We start from the raw sequence: 21,585 nt of genomic DNA, 5'->3' as shown, positions 1-21,585 counted from the left end.
TCACATGACTACATTCGATCTGAATAATGAATACAAAACTCAATTCAGCTTAGATTAGTAGAACAGTCGAAGGCATCAAGAACGACAAACTTGAGTCTTACCATATACTTTGCACTGATTGCTTCCCCTATTTTCTGATCTATAGATCCCACAACTCTGAGGCATTTGCTAGCCGACATAATTTTAGCTATGGATAGGCCAGTATACTTGGCAATATCAGAGTCATCTGGATATTTCCCGTTGCTGGTGCTAAGGGCCTTGCGTGCTCTTTGTACTTGATTTATAACCTTGCTTAAAGTGCACTGCACCCAGAAAAAAGGTACAATTGTGAATGCTGAAACTCTGTTTCCGTTTTATTTATTTTCGTTCAATTTTTTGAGAAAAAATGTAAGAAGTTTGAATGACAAGCAGTCGATATGGACAAAGAATGAGGAGTACAGGAATTCGGACTCCTCTGGCATGTCTCGCCACCAGTGTTGACATTGACTTCCTAATCCAGTACTGGACGTAGGTTGAGAATTTGTATCCCCTTGACTGATCGAACCTTTCTGCACCTTGCAAGACCCCTATATTTCCTGCCTGTAGAAAATATGACTAAGTTGTCAGAGTTTGGATATGAAATAAAAAACCATTTGAACGACCAAACATTTCTAACTGCATTGTTTGCAACAACTGTTTACGTTCCAACTATGCTCTATGAACAGCACGAATTCCAGTTTAGGTTTTTTGTGTGAACAATATTCAGCCTATCCAACATTACGAGCAAGACAGGCCTTGAAATATTACAATGAAGTGGACGCAAAAGGGGAACTAGAAAAGCAAAGGGAAAAAGAAAGACAACCTGAATAAGGTCTTCAAAGGCTACTCCAAGTCCCCAATAGTTTCTTGCAATAAACAAAACCAAGGAGCGTGTACTTCTTAGAAGCTCGTCCCTGCAATGCCAACCATAATGCAAATTCTGCTGCAATTCCTTCTTTTTAATTCCAGCAGCTTCTGCCCAGCTGCTCAAGCTAGCTACCTGACCAGTTTCTTCTTCCAGTATCGTCCTGACTTTTTCCAGTTCTGCTACCAACTGTCATATAATAATGTTAACTATAAGCTAAGACTTTTCTTGGATAAGCAGAAAACACTGCTTACACAACAGAAACTGAAACAACCTTAACTCCACTCGACATTTCTGCCTCGTTTCTAGCAATTCTCTGTCTTTTATTTCTAGATCTTGAAGCTCTTCTAGCAGAGGCATATTTATGCTGTTTTGAAATGGTTACTGTAGGCAATTCTTGCGTAGTAATACCACTTTCCTTATCCAACATTCTTTTTCTCCTCAATTTTCTGAGTTCTTTTCTTCCAGATCGAACAACTTCGCCTACATGGTTATCCACTGAATCATTTACCTTGGGCTCTTCAACAAGCTCAGTTGTTGCATTAGACAAATCAAAAGAAGTTGAGGATTTCAGGGTCCTGGATAGACATGAATAGAACAATCTTAAAGCTCCAAGTCTTTCTAATTGCTCCAGAATATCTCTTTCCAACCTTACCACATTAGAATCGGAAAACATGTCTTCCAACATATCAAGATTTTTCATTAATAATCTGAACTGCGATAATTGGGTTGCTTGTAAGCTAGTAAGGTACGCCAACTTATCCTCGCTGTTAGATGTTTCAATGTGCTTTTCAAGTAAACTTGATAAACCATCACTCGAGCCCTTCCCAACTGCAACCTGAATAGATAAAAGTATATAAGCAAGTAAATGAACATTGAACCCTGAAAGAGAAAGATAAATCTCTTCTCATGATGTCACTGGTAACACCAAAGTGCCCTGCTAATGCCTGATCAGATTTGTCGACAAATTACTTAATATGCAATCAGAGCAATGGAAAGATAGATGACCTTTGTTTCTCTAGTTCCCAAGTAATAATTCTCCAAAAGCTGAGGGGACGAAGAACAAACATGTACTCTGGAAGCATCATTAAGTGTTTCAGTCTCTCCATATAAAACTGATGAAGCAGACAATCTCGCCAAGATGTAGGAGGTATCTCTGCCTCTACCTGTATAGTTTGAGTACAATAGATAAGAAACCGTATCTTCAAACTTCATGACGAGAAATTCTTTTGTCTGTTTGCATATGTTAGTATGACTCGGAGGAGGGGTGGAACAACCAGCATTAGAGAAAAACGTTTTGCGGGCAGAGTTAAAAAGTTGACCAGGATTATCAAATATGACAAAGGAATTATTGGTTACTATTATTGGCAATACATTACAGGGAACACAGCTGGCCACAATGCATCAATGCTTTCGGTGAAAAATTTCTTTGGAAACCCTTGTTCCCTCTCTCTTATTTCTATTTCTTGAGTAAGATTACACATTCAAGAAACATGAAATGAACTAATCTACTTAGACTTCGTATAACATCAAATATTTAACATGGTAGGGAAATACTCAAAAACGCCGAATCACACAGAGAACCTTGAGTATAAGAGCTCGTTAGAAGCCTGAGAATAAATGCTCACTGACTCGTACACGAAAACAATGATTCAGGATACAAACACAATTTCACCAGGAAACAAGTTCTTTGAGAACCTATAAGGAAAAATGATTCATTCTAGCAGATCGGGATAAATCATTAAAAACTCACAATGTCATAACAGGGAAAGATATTCCACTTCATCTTTAAGATTAATATTCCGGGTTGCAAGTCCGAACGTAGGATGGCAACGCTATGATCTATAATTCATCTTTCACTTTAAGTATTTTCTTAAACTTTGTATATACAATCTAACTTCAGCCCTACTGCAAAACTCACATATTAGCTTGTTGACTTAGTGCGCTCAATCCTCTGTATTCTGGTGTTATACGGAACATGCATGAGTTTGTTTACATAACATTTACCTCAAGAACAATCACTAAGAAAGCTAAAACATAAACAAACGTAAAATTTACCTCAAGAAAGGAAAAAAAAAAGCCAACATAATTAGATCACAGAAATCTTGCAACCAAAAAATATGACTTAAGAAAAAGAGTGCAATAAAACCGTATGATCTCATTTCCAAGAATTGGTGACTCACAAGGGTATGTGTAAGGCAGAGACGATGTACTTGTGGAGAAGGGGGATTGAACTGAAAGACCACTCCATTTGAGGTTTAGCCTAAAACCCATTGACAAAAAATTGTTTCTTGAAGGCAAGAAATGCCCATCAGATGCTCACTGAGTGATGAAAATTGGAAAAGTGGAGGGTCAGAGAGATATGCTGCTCTTGTCAGCTGTCAGCCACTGGTTCCCCATCTCAACCATAGGGTCAATACACCCTGCCTTTCACACGTTTGCTTCTTTTTGGTATGTCGTAAGTGGTTCAAATTCATGTTGCGTAAGTAATGAATTATTGAATATGATTATTCACTTCTGTTCCAGAAGAAATTCCCCCACACGGGCAAGTTTCCATTTATTTTTAAAGTAATCACGATTTTCCATTTTCGTAATTTACCAACACGATTTACTATCAGCTGATTCAGCTAATCTTCTGATTAAATTTTAAATTTAGATGGATTGCTTGCTTCAACGTAGAAATACAGCTTTTCTTTTTTTCCCACCTTCCTTTTTGTGGTAAAAGTTAAATTTGTCAGATGCCTATAGAGAGCAGAGAAGTTGATTCTATTTTGTTAGATGCATGCAGCGATTCCAATGCAAAATCTATTAAATTCAGCTTTAGACCTGGATTTTGTAACGTTTTTACCAATTAAGATTTGATTTTCCGAACTACATAACATAATCTCTGTATTTTCCAGCAAAAATCAAGTTTTAATGCCTCAATATAAAATCAGAGTACCAAATAAATTTCATGAAATGCAAGTAATTTCAAAGAATCGACCTGATTATTTATTCCAAATATAGCAAGGAGGACATCTTTCCGGTTCCAACTACTACGCTTCACTCACTCTCTCCCAAAATTGGATCCCCCCGATGTCTCTGTTATAAACGACAGTGGAATATACAAATACTTTCCATGTAAACCCAAAAAGGTTTAAAATGAAGGAGGAGAAGAAATATTGAGCTAAATAATTACAGGTGTTTGTAAAATTTGCGCAAGTAATTGCAATTAAAGCCGAAGCGAGACAGTCATGCGTTGATTTAAGAAACGTGATGGAAGGTGTATCATAATTCCCGGGTAATTTCTTCTCCTTCAAGAATCATGAACATCAGTTGTCCTTGCAGTTTCTTGTGTAACTGGAGGCCAATCTCGATTGCGGTTGGAAAAAATCAAATGGCGCTCCTGGTCCAAAGGATCGTCTTGTAGCATTGGGTGAGTCTGACAGAAGAGGTTCATATACAGAATTGCGGCCCTTGGGTTGCGATATTGACAAAGGGGAGAGATCTTTTTCCAAAGATCTCGACTGAGGTTCTATGTTCCCCAATGACAGGATTGGCCCTCCCAATCGTTCTGCCTGCTGAAGTATGTTGATTTTGCTCGACCTATACGTGTATCTGAAGTACTTCAGAGCAAGAACAGGACCCATTCCAGCCGCAACAATAAGCTGAAATAGCATAGTGTTTGGTCAGCGGACATATGATTTTAAAAAATGGGGAGGACCTTACAAAATTTTATCTTCTGAGTTTGACGGGCTGAAAAGCAATGTGTCCCAGTGTAGAGATAGAAACTAGAATTAAGAAAGTCGATTTAAATACAAAAACCAACTTTTGCATCTCTATTTGATGGAGGAGATAAATGGCACAAGTTAGGGCATTGGGGCATAATTGATCGCAAAATCAGAAAGAAACATTAAATACACAGGTTTTCTGGACAGTAAGGAGTGGTAGTTCCTCGTATTATGAATTAGGAAGAGAATTCATTTTGATTGAAGGAGTTGCATTAGACAATTTGGTGATTAGCAGAATGGTTCATACATTGAGGAATAACAGAACGAAAAAGAAGACTCACAATCATTGTAATCCAGTATGATGGCTGCTTGCAAAGACGAAACATTATTGTGTACATCCCCGACGACGGGAGAGCACTAACAATCCAGTTGATGACATAAAAAGCTACCAGATTGCCCCATATTGCAATGTGTTGCAATATTGTAAAAGAACTGCAAACACCAAATGGAACGGGGTGAACCAATCCCAAATATATTCAGATGACAGATAATATGAAAAATATGAAGCAAACAGCAACAGTAACAGCCAAGACCCATTTTGCAATAAAATCACGGGTAAATATAACGGGCTCTCCTGAGGTTTGAAGTTTGCCATAGTTACAAATACTCTCTCGTTGTTTGAAAAATTACAAATACCTCTTGTGACAACTCAATGTAGGAGGGTATTTGTAATTTCAGGGGTGTAACGAGGGGGTAATTGTAATTAAGGTGAACCTGAGGGGGAGCCCCTTGTAATATACCTAAAATCAAAGTAAAATATCAGATTTGCATGCCAGTGTGGTGCAATAAAAATGAAATGTCTTGCTAGAAGGCCTTAAACATGGGAAACTGAATTTGACTACTAGTGGTAAATTATATGAAAATGTCTATGATTACTAGTCTGGGAAAATCTTTATGATTATTATTAGTCTGGGAAAATCAAGAATCTGAAACTTTTTCTACACAAGGGGTGAAGTCTATAGAATGGCACTCATAGGATAACATACACATTTTCTCTTCTTTCATATTTCCACATGTTTTTAGTTAAGACGAGAAAGTCAGCATAAGAAATGAAAGAGAAAAACAGCCACTCACTTCGTCTCTAGTGCAACGACAAATGCCTGCAACCAAATGCATCCAGAAAGTGCAACCATCGATACCTCCTCCATCTCACTTTTCTCAAAAGCATAGGAATGTATTGAGATGACAAAAACAACAATTGCCTGAAGAGCAGCACAGATTGACAATCAAAGTAAACCATCAAGTACTTCACAAAGGAAAGAAAAATCTTCTCCATGCTAACACAGAAGCCGCAAAAATGAATTTCATCGAATCAGTTGGTGGTAATTCATTATAGGTCATCGATGTAAATCAAAGTTCATACTTGTCATTTGGTCTGACGTGCATTAGACATGAATCTCATATTTTTTATTTGTTTCAGCTCCGTACAGAATAGCAGCCACCATCCTCTCTCGGAGTACTTTGCCTACACTCCATATATACATATTCTTTTGCCTTTTGGAACAGGTGCACTTATCCAATGAAATACCGTGGTAACTTTTCGCAGCCTTGCAGCCTAAACCCCCTTTGGTGTATCCATTTCTTAAATTAACTAGATTAAATGCTTTAGTCCATCCAAAAGAGAATTTTCTAATTTTCACACAAAGGATAATAGTAGGACCAGTGATGGGTGTTTAAGTCATTTCCATACATCAATTCAACATGCTTTCTAGCACACCTAAACCTAACCTCTATTATGAATCTGTTGACCTCTTACTCTTTGACCCTTCGAAAAAATTGTTTCTTATCTGAAACTTGACTTGTGATCCAGAAAAGCATGTGTTTGGTAAGAAAAAGGATACATAAATAAAAATAAAAAGGCACTCACATGAAATAGAGAACGGCCAAACCATCCAGCAAATGTGCTAGGGTTAAGAAGTCTGTTTCATTGTTTGAAAAAATACCGGAAGTCAACATAAACGAAATTCAGGAACAGTGTTCACCACAAGTGCAACCCTTTGGAAGCAAAAGTGGAATGGAAACAGGAGAAAGAGCACAGGTTTAAACCTTCCCGCTTGGCAGTAAAACAGTATCTGTGGGTGCTGCATTACAGTCCTTTCACTAAGATCTTTGTCTAGAACACTGACTAAAACAGGAACACTAGTGTAGAAAACATTATAAGCCATCAAGCTAACAGAGTTGAAAAGACTTGTCCCTGAGACACCTGAAATAAATGAGAAACTGGAAGCCTATGTGGTTAGTACATGAGTAGAACCTATACTCCTTTTGCCATTCAACATAGCTGCAAACAAATATAAGAAGCCAAATGAGAGTGGCTGCCAGCAAATCAAGGAACTTACAAGATCTGGATAAAACATATTAGCAGGGACTTATAGAAGGAATATTGAGAAAGAAATGCTGTGCGGTTGTATGAATAACGTCCATGCACAAGTATCAGTCTTTTTAAAAATCTGAACTCTGCAAGACAAGGATATTAACATGTGTAAAAGATGCGGTAAATATAGTGTAAATATAAAACTTACTCAAAATTCCAATAAACAAATAATTGCCTCAAGCAAATCAAATCTGAACTTCAGTTCAAGAAAGCAATTAAACATAGATGGAGCGTGCTACAGTGTCGATGGATTCTAAGTGGAAATGAAGAGCAACCGTTATAATAGAACATGCATTGGTGGTTCATCATTTGAGCTTTTAGCCAACTCAAGAATGGAAAAAAGAACAACTTCAAAAACAAAAGGTTAAAAAATAAATGGGCATGGGTGGTTCAAGGTCTCTTGAAGATCCCATTTATAAAGCTCACAAATTCCATATTCAGCAGTAAATCATGTATGGAGGGGGAGGGTACACAAATTCACCATTCTCTCATTAGCCAGGACATTCTTGTTCCACAAAATATGGACCCTACCTACAACAGTTGGTTTTTCACAATTTCTAGCAACTAAAAATTCAATAGTTTACGATGAATCCTTCTTCATATAATAGACAAACATTTCACCAACTGTAGATTTCAAATAAGGTAGAGATGACATTAATTCAGACAGCAAAACAAAGATCTTACTTCCAATGCTATAATCAGCTGCCCTTGCCGCCTGCAGCCCTTCTCTCCCACTAATGCCCACTCCTATGTCAGCTTGTTGAATCATCCTCACATCATTTCCACCATCCCCAATGGCCAAGGTTCTATATTCACATGATTTCAGAAGCTCCACAAGCTAAAAAAGGTTAAAAGGAAAAGAAACTCTTCAGCACATTTTCCTAGATAAATAACAGTAAAAAGGTCAAAGATCTTTAAATACGAGCATTGATGTGCCACTGCTTCTTGGCTGGTATTTTTAATTGCTTGAGATCGCGTGGATTAGAATACCAAAGTGTTGAACATAGAAGGTTTAGTCTAAGATAGAACATCAAATCAGGCATACTATTCTTTTCTTATAATTCCAAAATCTGAAAACCTATTCGTTGTTTTTTTTTAATTATTTTCTCTTGTTCCTCTACTTTCTGGGGTTGGTCTAAATGGAAGCAAATGACTACTTTTTTTTTACAGTCTCTGCAGTGGGGCATAAAGTGGCATGATGATACCAATCCCGTATCAACCCCTTTAGTGATTGCATTTTATTGTTAAATGAAGGCATCTACCCCAGCATGCTTCCTACAGCTTTGCAGTTCGGAATTCTTAAAACTACTATAGATATGGTACTTCCTCAACCAGAAAATGACAGTAGAAAAGAAGGCTGGCAGATTACATTCTAGAAATATTAGTAGTTAAACAAAGAATTGGTTGCAGAATTTTATGCAGAGAGATTCATTGGTTAACATGGTATTCAGGAGAAGTTCAAGGTGCCATGAAAATCATTAGAAAACTTATTGCTAGAAGGATGTGAAATTGAAATATCAATGAAGGGATGAACTTTGTGTTACTTGATTAGTTTAATTCTACATGACAGGCATTAGAGGACCCTAAAAATAGTAAAAACAAGAATGATATCTGGTACAGTTAAGGCACCTGTGCCTTCTGTGATGGAGTAACACGGCAACATATAGCTGTCCTTGACAAAACTGCAAGCTCTGTGAATGCTTTACGGTAATGCTTTAGGGCAATTTCAAGAGCCCAGCCATCAACAACAAAAGCTACATCCTGTGACAAAAAGACATCTGTTACAAGGAACTCCCAAGAGGAAATATGAGTAATAAGTGCATATATTGTTTTCACTTTATTCCACACATTTCTCTGAGGGGGAACAAAAGAAGCCCAGAGAGAACAAATCTTTCCTGAAAAAGTCTAGCAACATCTAATGAGCCTCCTCCATGCCAGGCATATAAAAGATAAGTAAAATATAAAAAAAGGTGCTCAGATGTCATAAGAGACGTCAAGACAACTACATTAGACGCATATAAAACTAATGGGGGACCACAGGTGATAGTTATTATTCTGAAATTTCCACTTCTTTTTGGGTCATGCTGATACCATTCATATATTCTTTCAGTTCTTCAATTACTAGCACGCAAACATGATGATATACTGACTAGTTCAGGAGCCACTAGAGCTTTATCATATCAATTGGAGAACACGGTGAAAATTATAGCCGTTGAGGTATTATTCACTCATAACTAAGAGCCCTCAGGTGGCTCACAGAAAATCACAAAATCTACTAATTCAAGGCCTGGTATTCATATGAGGTATTACGGCATCTCAGAAGGAACTGAGAACAAAAAGTACTATGCTAATGCACAACTAGGATGAGGTTTTTATCCTATGGCTTCTGAGATATAAGAAAGCTCAGTTCTATGCATCCTAATTAAGCTCCATATGACACACCAGCCATAAATCATTAAAGGATAGAAAAAACTGTTCAGGTTCCAGAATTTAAGCAAAGATGGAAAAAGTGAATTTATGACAAGACACAGATACATGATCACATTATTTACTGGCATCTTTCCACCAAATTATTCACTAAGCAACTGGGTAATCTTCTTTCCAATAGCCATATTTTCCTTTCAATTTAACACAGCAACTATGAAGAATGAACTTTTAGTGAGGCACTCTGAGAACCTATTCAATAATAGCAACAAGAAGTTCAGGCTGATAAGAATTGCTTCATAAAAATGGGAAACCCATACCTTCGGTTCAGAATTTGTGATTCTCATAGTAAGCAAAACCCTCTCCAGACTCCTACATACTTCATCCTCAGTTTTCCCATTAATCATCAGAAGTTGACCTTTAGGCTCTGTTAACAGTCAGCAAAACCAGTTTCAAATATGAAAATGATGATAAAAGCTGAAGAGCTAGCAGCATCAGGTGCAGATTTCTAGTAATATAGTTGAGAAGTAACCTAAATGTCAAAGTAAAAGATTGAGAAGAAAATTAAACAGAAATAACTCTCAAGTAAATCAAGTGAGTCCAACAAATATCGAGGGAGCCATTTGTTGCTTGTCAACCACAAGAAGTGTGTTCCAGTATTGAGTTTGGTTTTGTTCTCAATTTATCCTCTAATTTCTCCCCACTATTCTAATCACCTTTCAATCTTCCATAAGGAGAAAGATCCCTTATCACAAAGGTTTTTATATCATTTACTAAATTGCCAAGAAAAGAAATCTTTCTTTACTATTTTGTCTCTTGGTAATTCAGATTGAAATTCCACCATTTCTTTCCTTACTAGTTTTCCATTCACCAAATTACACAACTATAAAAATTCAACATGTTTTTTTCTTCTATCAAGATCTACAGGATATCACATGAGAAGGGATAACGGTTCCTACAAGTTCCACTTCAAAGGTAAATCCACTAATGTATAAGATTCACAATATTAACTTAAGAACGGTGGGGTTAAGTTAACTTCTATTTGAAACTTTTCTAATATATAAAAGGTTTTGATTCTTGACAATTCTGCATTGATCTCTCACAATATCACCAAATTTCTCATTCAACTTCCAGGTAGGATGATATAACTCCCTAGCAAGTTTGCTACAAAACTACAGCAGCAAATTTAACCCAGATTTATGACCAAACTGTTTAGGTTATGCAAATTGCTTCAACAATCATCCTTAACAGAATCATATGCAACTTCACTGATAATATTTGATAATTTTAAATAACAATCTCATTTCTGAGTATACCAAATTCATTAATCATGAATTTACTTTCTCTTTCTGCAACTTCCACTCTTATCAATTCTCCAAAATATTCACATTTAGGCTAATACTAGGCATGAGTATTCCAAGATTGAGTAAAATCACCTGGGGACACAAAATTGCAAGAAAGAGCTATTTGTATAGCAGTGTTCTGCTTGTCTCCAGTCAGCATCCAAAAATTTATTCCTGCTTTCCTGAGAGTTTCGATTGTTTCTGGCACTCCATCCTGGATTTTTACCAAGATGGAAATAGTACAGGTAAAATAACTACTTAGGCAACAGATTAAAAAGGGTGTAACAGATGAACATTAAAATTTGTGTTTTCTAGCCAAAAAGAATCACCTGTAGGCGATCCTCTATGGCAGCAACACCAAGAATCTCAAAATCATGCTCTAATCTTTGGCAGACTTCAGCTACTCTCCACTGCAAAATTTGGAGTAAGTACTTTTTCCACGTTAAACAATATTACAGCTTGACAACATAGGCAGACCGTAGGTGGTCATCCAAGCAAACAAAAAGATGATACAAACAGAGTTGTAGGCTTCAAAGGCTACCTCTCTATCAACTAGTGTACTATTAGCTTCTTTGAACATTGATGCCCATTCCTGATACTCATCATGGTCTAATTCGCGCCAAGCAAGGCATAATGTCCGCAGACCCAGTTGAGCATACTGTTCCACAGCTTCAGCAAAAGTCCGAATCTGTTGCCCTGACATAACACTTCAAGTTTAGATACTCAAATAAGGTAATTATAAGATGCTGCAAAGATGGAGAATTTCTTTATCTACCAAGGATTTAAAACATGCCAGTATTTGGTATATGTTATTAATCTTCTATTTGGTTAAAGCTCATCACCAGGATCAAAATGATCAGTATGGCAAAATAATAGGAAGCAACAGATTTTCAAATTTTGTATGTTTAGAAGGACTGCACATAATAATAGGAAGCAACAGATTTTCAAGTTTTGTATGTTTACAAGGATTGCACATTGTATGCTATTCAGATTTATACTGATAATAACATGTTTCCCTAGCTTGATTGGTAATATCATGTTTCCTGAATAAGATGCAGTTAATTTCAAGCTATAGAACACCTGAAATTCCAGATTACTTGATACCAATTTCCTACCTTCAATTTCTTCAAGGTTGATAAAAAAGAAAAAAGAAAAAGTCATCCAAGAAAGAAGAAGAAAGTTACCCGCATAAGCATGAGGAAGAATCGCTTCATCTGCTCCCTTCGATAAGAGGAAAATTTTCCCGCTTTGGCAATCCTTAACAACTACAGACATCCTTTTCCTGTCAGAAGTAAACTCCAGAATGTCTAGCACTTCATATCGGACTAGTGAAGCATTGAAACTGATGTCTGCAAAGCCAGGAAACATATATTATATATCTAGTACAACAGAGACAAGTTACAACCAATGTTCCTCAATCTTACCAAGAACATTCCCATTTTTATTAACAAAAGCCATATGCAGACGAGCAGCTGCGCGTACAAGAGCTTCTTCATCTTGGGATTGCGCCTTGTATGAAATATCTCCACTTTTACTGGGTAAACCCATATATAGAAACAGTGCAGGATTAGAGGTCAGGAGCATGAGAAAAACCATTCCTTCAAAGACCATATAAAACATGACTCGAACTTTGTGGCTTCTGTGTGTAGTGAATTATCTCTGCAAGCTCTTACAAATAAATATGCTAAAATTACCTTCTGACAGGGATTACAGTATTGCATATCGCCATAATCTTTAGAAACTGAATCACATCGGTAGAGCCACTGGATACAGCATTAAGCAGTTGTGCATCTGTAGACCACAGGGTAAATAACTTCTAATATATCATGAAAAGACTCCTTACTCCAAACAGAACCACATAAAATAATCAAAAGACTTATTACTGAAAACCTATGGCCTTACCAAATTCAGATAATAAACAAAATAAAGACAAATTCACTTAGCAATGGGAGCAAAAAATAAAATCATACTCATATCAGAATATCAACTCATTAGACCATCCATAAAACCCAACTACTTAATGCAGTGAATTGCCTAAGCATCATGCAACTAATATCTTGAGTAGTTACTAGCACTTTCGGTTAGTGGAGAAACAAGATCGTTGATGGGCAAGGAAAAAACAAATATGCTGGATTAAACACACAAAACAAAAGAACAATCCAATTAAACGGAGACCTATATTCAAGCAGCAACAGGATTCCATGTTATTTCAACCAAAACTGTTTTGAAATGCATGAATAATCCACAGATATGCTATTCCATGCAAAATAAGTCTCTTTGCAAGGGTTACACTGAATTAAAGGCTGTAAGATCTCTTCTTTTTCTCTCTTCCCGAAACTCGGATGTAAATAGGCTACATCAATTATCAACTAGGAAAATATTGATTAAAACGCTTTTGTGACAAATGATTAGCAGGAAAAGATTTTCACCTCAGTTCAAACTACAGTATCATGAAACTCAACATGTTTTGTTAGAAATTAAAACTATAGTCACATGCTACAACTGGATGCAGCTTTATTAAGGAGTGCAAGACCTCATCCACCTATTATCCACGTATATTAACTCCACTCCTATTCCAACACATCTTTTACCACATGAAGCATGTGGTTTGAGAAACAAAAGCATGCTAAATCAGGAGACAGGAAAAGCAAAATAAGTTCCTCAATAACAACCTCCGAATGGACACATTTTCACAGTGATAAAAACCTTCCTAGTGTTCTCCAGGACCACTATATCTAGATAAGAGAAACAAATCCAAGCACCTAGTGTTCTATATCATATTTTATCAAAATATTGCAAGCTGAGTTGGTCTGAGAGTCCCTTTTCACTGGATGTTTGCTTTAGTTGTTGTACAAAATGACAAGCAACAGTATCTTGACTTCAAAGGTCACACCCTAACTACAGAAGATGTTTAAGTTCTGACTTTTCAAGACATGGAGCTTAACAGAGAAACCAATATGAAATTCACAGCTACACATGTTTTACCTGTCAAAGCATCCCCATTTTCATTCCCATAAAACCTTCCGCTTATGCAACATCTTTTGAAGATCATTTTGTTCTCAGTAAGGGTTCCTGTCTTATCAGTCAATATATACTCAACTTGTCCCAAGTCCTCACTAATTGCTGTGCTGCCAGGTGCAAGAAACAGAGTAAACTAAAGCAGATATTGCATGTATACTCATTCAACAGGCAATATCATGAGTGCATCTGTATTTCTTACTTGGCTGCGTGGGACCGAGTCCCTGTTTCTACATCAACCATCTGATCATCCCAATCAATAAATTTGGCATATAAGCCTTTAACAAGATCTAAGGATACCTGCAGTGGAGAAGAGCACACCCTTTACAAAGACAAAGTGCATATTAAAGTAACAGCAGAAAACCACTAAACCAGACCAAATTATCCTACTTGCAAGTTCTTCAAGATTATATAAAAATTGAGTGGCTATAAAGACAACTCCTAGTGAAAAATTTAACTACAAATGAGTCAGTACCCAATAGGATAAGTATGACAATTGTCACGATTCTATGAACTACTAAAAAGCTTACCTTTATAGATATAGGAATCATAATGGAGCATAGCAGTTCAAATCGTAGAGGGATGATCAGGAGCTCATACCAAGGACCTTCTGTTGGATACCGAACATACCATAGCTACAATAGACGAATAAAATTGGTATCATTAAATACAAAGAACTAAGTCACATAAAACATGATTCACAGTGTGCCAGGAATTTCATGTCAGAGTCAACATTCAAGTACAGTATCTGCTTTCATCTGTACTTCTATTTGAATTCCTATTTTGTCAACAATGAGAAATGGTGAAAGGAAGAACAAACAAAGTACTCCAAGCCAAATTCCTATTGATAACTTCATGAATTAACCAAAAGGATCATTATCCTTGATCTTCCAATCTGTATTTGGACAAACCTAACCTAATTGAGTTCCACAAAAGCTGCTCAAATTCGACCCAAATAATTTCTACAGGTGTGTGACATTAGAACTTTGCACAAGCTTAATCCATTTCAAGTTTCATTTGTTTGCATACATGTGCTGAATTACATAACTAGAACAAGAGCAAGAAGAAACACAAAATCTTTTTTAGGGGGACACACCTTTCTTGCTTCTGTATCCTTCCAAACATTCCCCGCTATGCCCAGAACAATAACTACAACTATCTGAAAAACAAATATTGCTCCAGTCAATTTGTCGATCATGGCATCTACAGCTGTAAGCTTCGGTTCAGGTACCCCCCTACTCATGCCTAGCTTGGTTTCATTGCCTGTGATTAAAAAGAGATGCAGAAGTAAGACCAGAAGGTATCTTCAAAAGAGGAAAACATTTTTGGAAAAAATTAGAAACAGTGACATTAGGAGATTGTGCCCCAATGATAACAAAGTATGCGTCCAAAATAAGTATGAAAAATAGAATATAAGTTGCCAACACGTACTACACCTTTAACAAATTGTCAACTCATGCTAGTTATCTGTTAAGGATGAAAATAGAACACTGAAAGATGAGCCATCCAGTTGCACCACTAGGAAAGTGACATCATTCCAAATAAGGTGTAATTCAGGGAGAGTAGCTCCATTGTTTACTACACCCATATGTAGAGTCTTGAAAGTTAAAGTTCCAGAAAGATATGTTGGCTGGCAGTTTATATTCAATATAGCGAAAGGACCTCAGAGATATACAAATCTCATGTATAATAGCGCATACCATTATCCTAATGTGGGGAATATTACCTTGTCATAAAAGGGATCAGACAAACTCAAAGGATCCAAAGAAACCCAACTATATGCATGTGTTTTCAATTAGTTTACCGTGATAACTAAAATTTTTTAAGAAAGAAAGATGGAATATGAGGTTAAATAGTATGAATCAAGCAGAAAAAAAAGTAACATAAAAGATAATGTCAATTTTTAAATTATGAAAGAGTTGTGGTATTGGTGCATATTATCCTTAAAACATACTTATGGCATAATAAGGAAACATATTAGGAGTTGAAATCTGTAGAATTCAGCATACAAATTGATGTTTACTACTCAATGACCCTGCTGACCAAGTTTTGGGCTCTTCCCCGATGGGAACTAAATATCCTCCTCTACTTCCTATTAACTCACTAACAATAACTTCTTGGACCAAACAGTTTAAAGAATGAGAAAAGAAAAATTTAACACTTCCTTCTTTTCTAATATCCATCTTCAATAAAAATTGAATTTCCCAATATATAATCAAGACCTTGATATGTAAAATGTCATGCACTTGCCTGTGTATACAGCAACTCCACAGGCCCACTCTGTATTCCTTAAGTAGCACGATTGAAGAAGTGTATTTTTAATTGTCAAGGGGCAGACATCGTTATCAAGAAATGGAGGAAAAAGTCGCATATTCGCATCAAACCTCCTAATATCTTTATCTGGAGTGGGGCACTCAATTACACCCTGGCACAAACGAGAAAAACAAAATGACATTGTCTTCCGTGGAGTGATCTAGCATTTAAAAAGAAATAAACATCATGCCTTGATTTTGTGCAACAACTCAACATCTATTCCCATGCAAGCAGAAGGTATCAACCGTGTCTTCAGGTCAGTTTCACCATCTAGTGCTGCGGTCTACAAACAGAGAGAATCATTATCACTATGTCAGACGAAGATATGTGGTGAAAATGAATTTTTCAGATACATGGGAACATGATCAGGAAGATAAAAAAGCAGTGTGGCTACTTATTCAATTGCCATTGTCAATTTACTAATAAGTTGTAACACTCTGTAGACACATTGTAGAACCTAGAACAGATAATGGTCAGCATGTTGCAGACTGTGCAGTGAAAAGAGAGCGAGAGAGGGAGAGAGAGAAGTTCACAAATTGTCCAGGGGAAAGAATAAAAATAAACCTTTTCAGCCTTAAGCATATCTCTTTAATCATTCAGTCTGTGGGTGCACATAACCCTTGGATAAGTCAAACACAGACTATCTAGGGAACTTTGTGACGGATGTTAACATGAAACAGAAACAGTCAAGAAGCATATCAACTTAATCTCAACTTTATGATCCTTACATTACTCCATCTCCTTCCTTAAACTGGATTAGGAGGCAAGACTCCGAAACTTTAACCGATTCCTCACTTGAGTTAAACCCTATACAGTTTAACTTCTTGATAGTAAAAACTATAGACAGTTCCAGTGATGTGTTTGTCATGGAATACCAGAAGAGGCAGTCAAATCGCTGGACGTAGATCAGAAAGCAAATATGCTTACTGCTCTTAAGTTGAAATCAATCCTATGACACAGTTTATCTTCTTGACATGGTCAACTATCATAGACATGCAAATGAAATGTTTGTACTGGAATATTAGAAGATTTGTAGCAAGTCAAGCCGTAGGACATCAATTGAGTGCATTTTTGCTTTATGTTCTCAGATTGAAGAAACACATTATTTTAACATTTATAAGTAACTTAGGGTAAATAACCAAACACCAGATAGGAAACAAAATGAAAGTTAAAAGTAGAGAGAGGAAGAAAATTTACCTCCACATAACAAATCCCCTGAGGATCTGCGGTACCAAGCAAGACAAGATCACAAGGAACTTCATCATTTTCACGCAGCCACACGATGTTTCCAACATGGATATCTTGGGCTTGAATCTAATTGAAAATAAACACGATAGGCAAATGGTCCAATATGAAAAAGATGGAGGGTCAAAAAGCAAGCAGAAAATAATAATAATAATAGTTGAGAAACAAAAGGAAAATGGGACATAAACCACTGAACATGACAGTGATTTACTTCACAGCACATGAAATTTTTCTGTATTTCAATTGCTTTCAAACACAGCCTTTGGGAACATGATAGTAAGTTTGACAGCAAAGAATTACCACCAGTTAACAGATGAATACATAAATAGAGCACCAAACATATTATTAAAACCATTATGGGACAATCATTGGTGAAGGGAGTATGGAGCCCAACGACAGCACTAAATAGTTTATTGAAACAATCATGCGACAAATCAGTGGTGGAGGGAGTATGGAGCCCAGAGCCAGGACCGCCCTAGATGCTGCATAATGTCGTTATGTGTGTTTGTAAATCAGGATGTTGATTTTAGTATTTAGAACGGAAGTAGAATGGATATCAATAAGTTTGCAAATCACCATATATTTTTATCTATGGCATAATGTACACTTCTAGTGAGATATGGATCTGCAACCAATTGAATTTTTAACATAATGTGGGCCATACTAAACAAAATGTATCCATACATGAGCGACAAAGAAATCTCCTTTGTTCTTTCTTTTCCACTTTAAAATTCGGATAACTATGGAGGTAGAACTAAATGTTATCCAGCATAACCAAATTTGGCAAGCTAGAATAAGTACCCATCCAATCCTATTTATAATATAAGAGAAAACTCAAGAAATCTAAAATAAAATTTAGAAGTATAAGTAAATAGACAAGGGATTTCACATACAAGCTTTCTGATGCCCTGCCTCACAATCCAGACTTCTTTCTCATTTGCTTTCTTGTCTGAGAGATATCTATTGTAATCATCCCATGCCTCTTTTGTAGCAGAGACTGCAAAGATGAATATAAGAGGGCCCCATGTACTTGCAGGATTCACAGGAGTAATCAGAGACCACAGTTGAAGGCAAGCAATCAACAAAAAGTACTGATTCATGAATCGGCTGGAGCAAAAGAGCGAGTTGTTAGATGTAACAAAATGAAAATGAGGAAGGAAAGGAAACACGTCTTACAAAGGTTGTGACAGTGGCATTTGGTTACAGATTCATCATTCAGTATTAAAAGAAAAAAGAAATTGTGTAGGGTGATCTAATAATAGGGAAAAATAAGAGAGAGAGATGGAATGAAAAAAATCAAAATTAAAAGAAGCAAGAAAGGCTGAATATACTGCACACAAGAAGTTGTGTTAAACAGAATTGGTAGGTGAAGAATGTGAAATAAAGTATCGCCATTGTCCAACCAAAGTTGCAAGGAAGCAAAAATCAAATTGTACTACAACTGCATCAAAGGACATAACCTGCTCTTTCGTCCCAGTGCAGGAAATGAATGCAACTACTTAACTTTGCAGGTGCAGAAATGTAATTCTTATGTAAAACTAGGATTGCATAAACTTATAAAGGTGGGTTTGACTTTCCTGCACTAAACCCCCAAAAATAAAGAGAACTCAATACACTAGCCTAAATGAATTTATAGACCACATATAGCAAAACATATGTTTACCTGAATTGCTCCCATAGATTTTTGGGGAGAAAATTCCATATGGTATACTTTCTGTTTGATATACGATTGTCACAGTAGAGATCTTGTGCTAGACTATCATCATTTATATATACATAACGCTTCATGATCAACTTAATTGCATGTGATGAAGTTTATCAAGCTCACTCCACAGCCAACATGGATCTCAGTAGCATTCAGGGTGAGCAATTTCCAAGGAAGTTCACAAAATTCGCCTGCAATATATGAACAAGAATCTTATGATGATAATTACCGTCTAAAACAGATGCTGCTAAAACAAGGAACCAATTTCAAATTATGAGATAAAACCACAACAAATAAACGAAGAAATAATTCAGAAAAGGACTACGCTAACAACTCAAAGGATCCAGATAGAGCCCTCGCCAAGATATTGGATAGTGGAGTATGCACAAAAACGAAAAGGCTAAGTTCACTCTTTTTCAAGCTTAACAGCAAGAAAACTAAGAGGGGAGAAGGAGACACAAGAGTAAATATCATAACCTGGAGATACTTAACACACATTGGCCAAAGAACTTCCTTTCCTCAAACTTATTCTCGATTTCGCATAAAAACTCGGCACTTTCTCCCGTTGTTTTTTATAGAATTCAACAACTACCAGAAATCCTAATGCAAGAAACTAAACAAAATACGTCACAGTTTATGACCGATTCAGCTACACCAAGGAAACAAAAAAGAAATTAAACAAAAATAACAAACCAGAATTGGTTCTTTCTCGACAAAGAAAATCCGATTAAACATGGTAAAGATGAAAGGTGGACATTACCTCTTGATCAATGTTCTTTGAACTTGCGAGTGATTGAATAGTCAGAAAGGTACGTAATATCATAATCCGCCGAGATCCGACGCCAGAGCCGAACTACAGACGACTATTTCCGAAGCTTTCTTTTGCTGCAAAACGCGTAGGTTGTCTGCACTTGTGATCGCATCAGTCAACTCCGCAGCGAACGGTGGGAATTTCGGGAATCGGGAGCAAAGTCGCATAGTGTTAACAGCGATCTCTGTTGTTGTCGATGTGATGAGGCGCCTGGTTTGGCACTAGCATAGAATGATGGGCCCATGTGCTTGGGCCTTCAATACTATGTGCGTGCAGTCTATGTATCCAACCAACAAGTAAATTCTACGTGCAATGCAACCCAATACTGGGCTGAAGTCTTTTGGTGTAATTATATTAGCTAGTAACATGGCCTTAAGAGACAATGACACCGCCCTCTTTTAAAAGTTTTGTGTAATTATACGTAAATTTTATATAATTTGTTAAGTTATATATTGTACTTTTTACGTTGTTTCTATAACAAATAGATTGTTTTATTGATTAAAACTTAATGTATTTGTTAAAAATAACAAAACAATTAAATAAATACATATTTACTCATAATTGAGTTATTGCAAGTCAAATAATTATTTTATTGATCATACTATTCTTATACATCTTCACGCTCTAATGCATGTGAAAAGATACGTTTTTGCTCTTATATGGGCAGTTTTATCATATATATATATTTGTTTGCTTTGCAATAAGTCAATTGGGGAGCAAGTATGAATTTTTTTTCAATTATTTTCTGTAATATCAGCAAATTCGGCAATTTCTAATTAAAAAGATGGAGCTATTGTTAGATAAAAATAAATATCATTAGTAGTAAATGTATTTTTTAAATAACAATGACAAAAAAAAAACAAACAATTGCAACCCCGTGGTAGTGATATCTGAGAAATGGCCCGGACCCAATTAGAAATTTGGACCCGACCCGAGCGAGGTAAAAGAATTTGAATTCGGCCCATTAATAGAAATTATGACGCGACAACCCACCAAAATTCTTGGACCACAAACCAAACCACCGGGCAAGAATAAGAATCCGAAAAACTGGTAAATGGGGAACACAAGTTGATGAATACTAGTAGTCGTCCCACAACCAAAATTAAGAATAAGCATAGAAAACCCTAATTTTCCGTAGTTTATAATAGAAAAAGAATATATATATATATATGTATGTATATGTATATCTTTACTTATTTTTATTCCCCTATACATCTCCTTTTAATTACTATCCCCATACATCATTCTCACTGGGAGTGATAAAAAAATCTAAAATCGTCTGAATCGAACTACTCAAATCGTTTTTTAGATTTTAAATTTAGAGTAAAATCACAACGCATTATTGGTTTGGTTTTAATTTGGAACTTAAAAAATTCGCCAAAAATCAAACTGCATAGCTAAACATATAATTAATTTTTTAAATTACATATATAATAATATGATAAAATAATTAATTGTTCAGAAGAATTTCATATTAGAATTATATAATTCCAAAATTCATATTTATGTGTGCAATTTTAGCACGGGTTCAATAGACTTGGACTTTGAGCAATGGACCTGGACTGACCAAAAAAGAGTTTGGATTAAAAGGGCCTGCAAAATAAAATGTTAGCAGTTCGACACCCAAATTAGTATTGAAATTTGAAATGATGAAGCATATTAAGAGGATGAAGAGTAATGATGAAAAACAAAAGTAAAA

General features: G+C 36.2%; 2 protein-coding genes across 3 annotated transcripts in view; both read right to left on the bottom strand.

The window, feature by feature from the left end:
• LOC105164704 (RNA polymerase sigma factor sigC) overlaps window positions 1-3,321 on the bottom strand; it is a 3,836-nt gene extending 515 nt beyond the window's left edge. The window contains exons 1-7 of one of the 2 annotated variants that reach the window (XM_020695117.1): window positions 3,067-3,321; window positions 1,892-2,049; window positions 1,158-1,721; window positions 842-1,072; window positions 681-746; window positions 439-579; window positions 102-302 (exon numbers count right to left, since the gene is read on the bottom strand). In XM_020695117.1, coding sequence (XP_020550776.1) covers window positions 102-302; window positions 439-579; window positions 681-746; window positions 842-1,072; window positions 1,158-1,721; window positions 1,892-2,049; window positions 3,067-3,157 — 1,452 coding nt within the window. In that variant the 5' untranslated portion in view covers window positions 3,158-3,321. The remainder of the gene's footprint in view (window positions 1-101; window positions 303-438; window positions 580-680; window positions 747-841; window positions 1,073-1,157; window positions 1,722-1,891; window positions 2,050-3,066) is intronic. The other variant, XM_011083422.2, reaches the window with a different exon arrangement.
• LOC105164702 (phospholipid-transporting ATPase 2) lies at window positions 3,849-20,141 on the bottom strand. The gene is made up of 25 exons (XM_011083421.2): window positions 19,836-20,141; window positions 19,034-19,266; window positions 18,264-18,477; window positions 17,323-17,439; window positions 16,316-16,408; window positions 16,063-16,237; window positions 14,909-15,075; window positions 14,343-14,447; window positions 14,015-14,112; window positions 13,780-13,922; window positions 12,489-12,585; window positions 12,219-12,328; window positions 11,979-12,143; window positions 11,336-11,490; window positions 11,124-11,204; window positions 10,888-11,008; window positions 9,772-9,878; window positions 8,657-8,788; window positions 7,712-7,865; window positions 6,993-7,110; window positions 6,700-6,873; window positions 6,521-6,572; window positions 5,728-5,855; window positions 4,935-5,085; window positions 3,849-4,530 (listed from the first exon to the last, which is right to left on the bottom strand). The coding sequence occupies exons 2-25, from the start codon at window positions 19,156-19,158 to the stop codon at window positions 4,195-4,197; spliced, it is 3,318 nt and encodes a 1,105-aa protein (XP_011081723.1). The 5' UTR covers window positions 19,159-19,266; window positions 19,836-20,141; the 3' UTR covers window positions 3,849-4,194.

The sequence above is a fragment of the Sesamum indicum genome, linkage group LG6 (genome assembly GCF_000512975.1).
Source record: "Sesamum indicum cultivar Zhongzhi No. 13 linkage group LG6, S_indicum_v1.0, whole genome shotgun sequence".
Classification (NCBI taxonomy): domain Eukaryota; kingdom Viridiplantae; phylum Streptophyta; class Magnoliopsida; order Lamiales; family Pedaliaceae; genus Sesamum; species Sesamum indicum.
The sequence above is the reverse complement of the archived record's forward strand: the minus strand, read 5'-3'. Positions and strand labels throughout refer to the sequence as shown.

Excerpts from the sequence above, each read along its gene's own strand:
- LOC105164702 (XM_011083421.2), bottom strand. The coding sequence starts at position 19,158 with ATGAAGCGTTATGTATATATAAATGATGATAGTCTAGCACAAGATCTC. Across the intron at positions 12,144-12,218 it reads TAAAAATGGGAATGTTCTTG|ACATCAGTTTCAATGCTTCA; the intron begins GTAAGATTGAGG and ends CTGGCTTTGCAG. Across the intron at positions 6,573-6,699 it reads TTTTACTGCCAAGCGGGAAG|ACTTCTTAACCCTAGCACAT; the intron begins GTTTAAACCTGT and ends ACAATGAAACAG.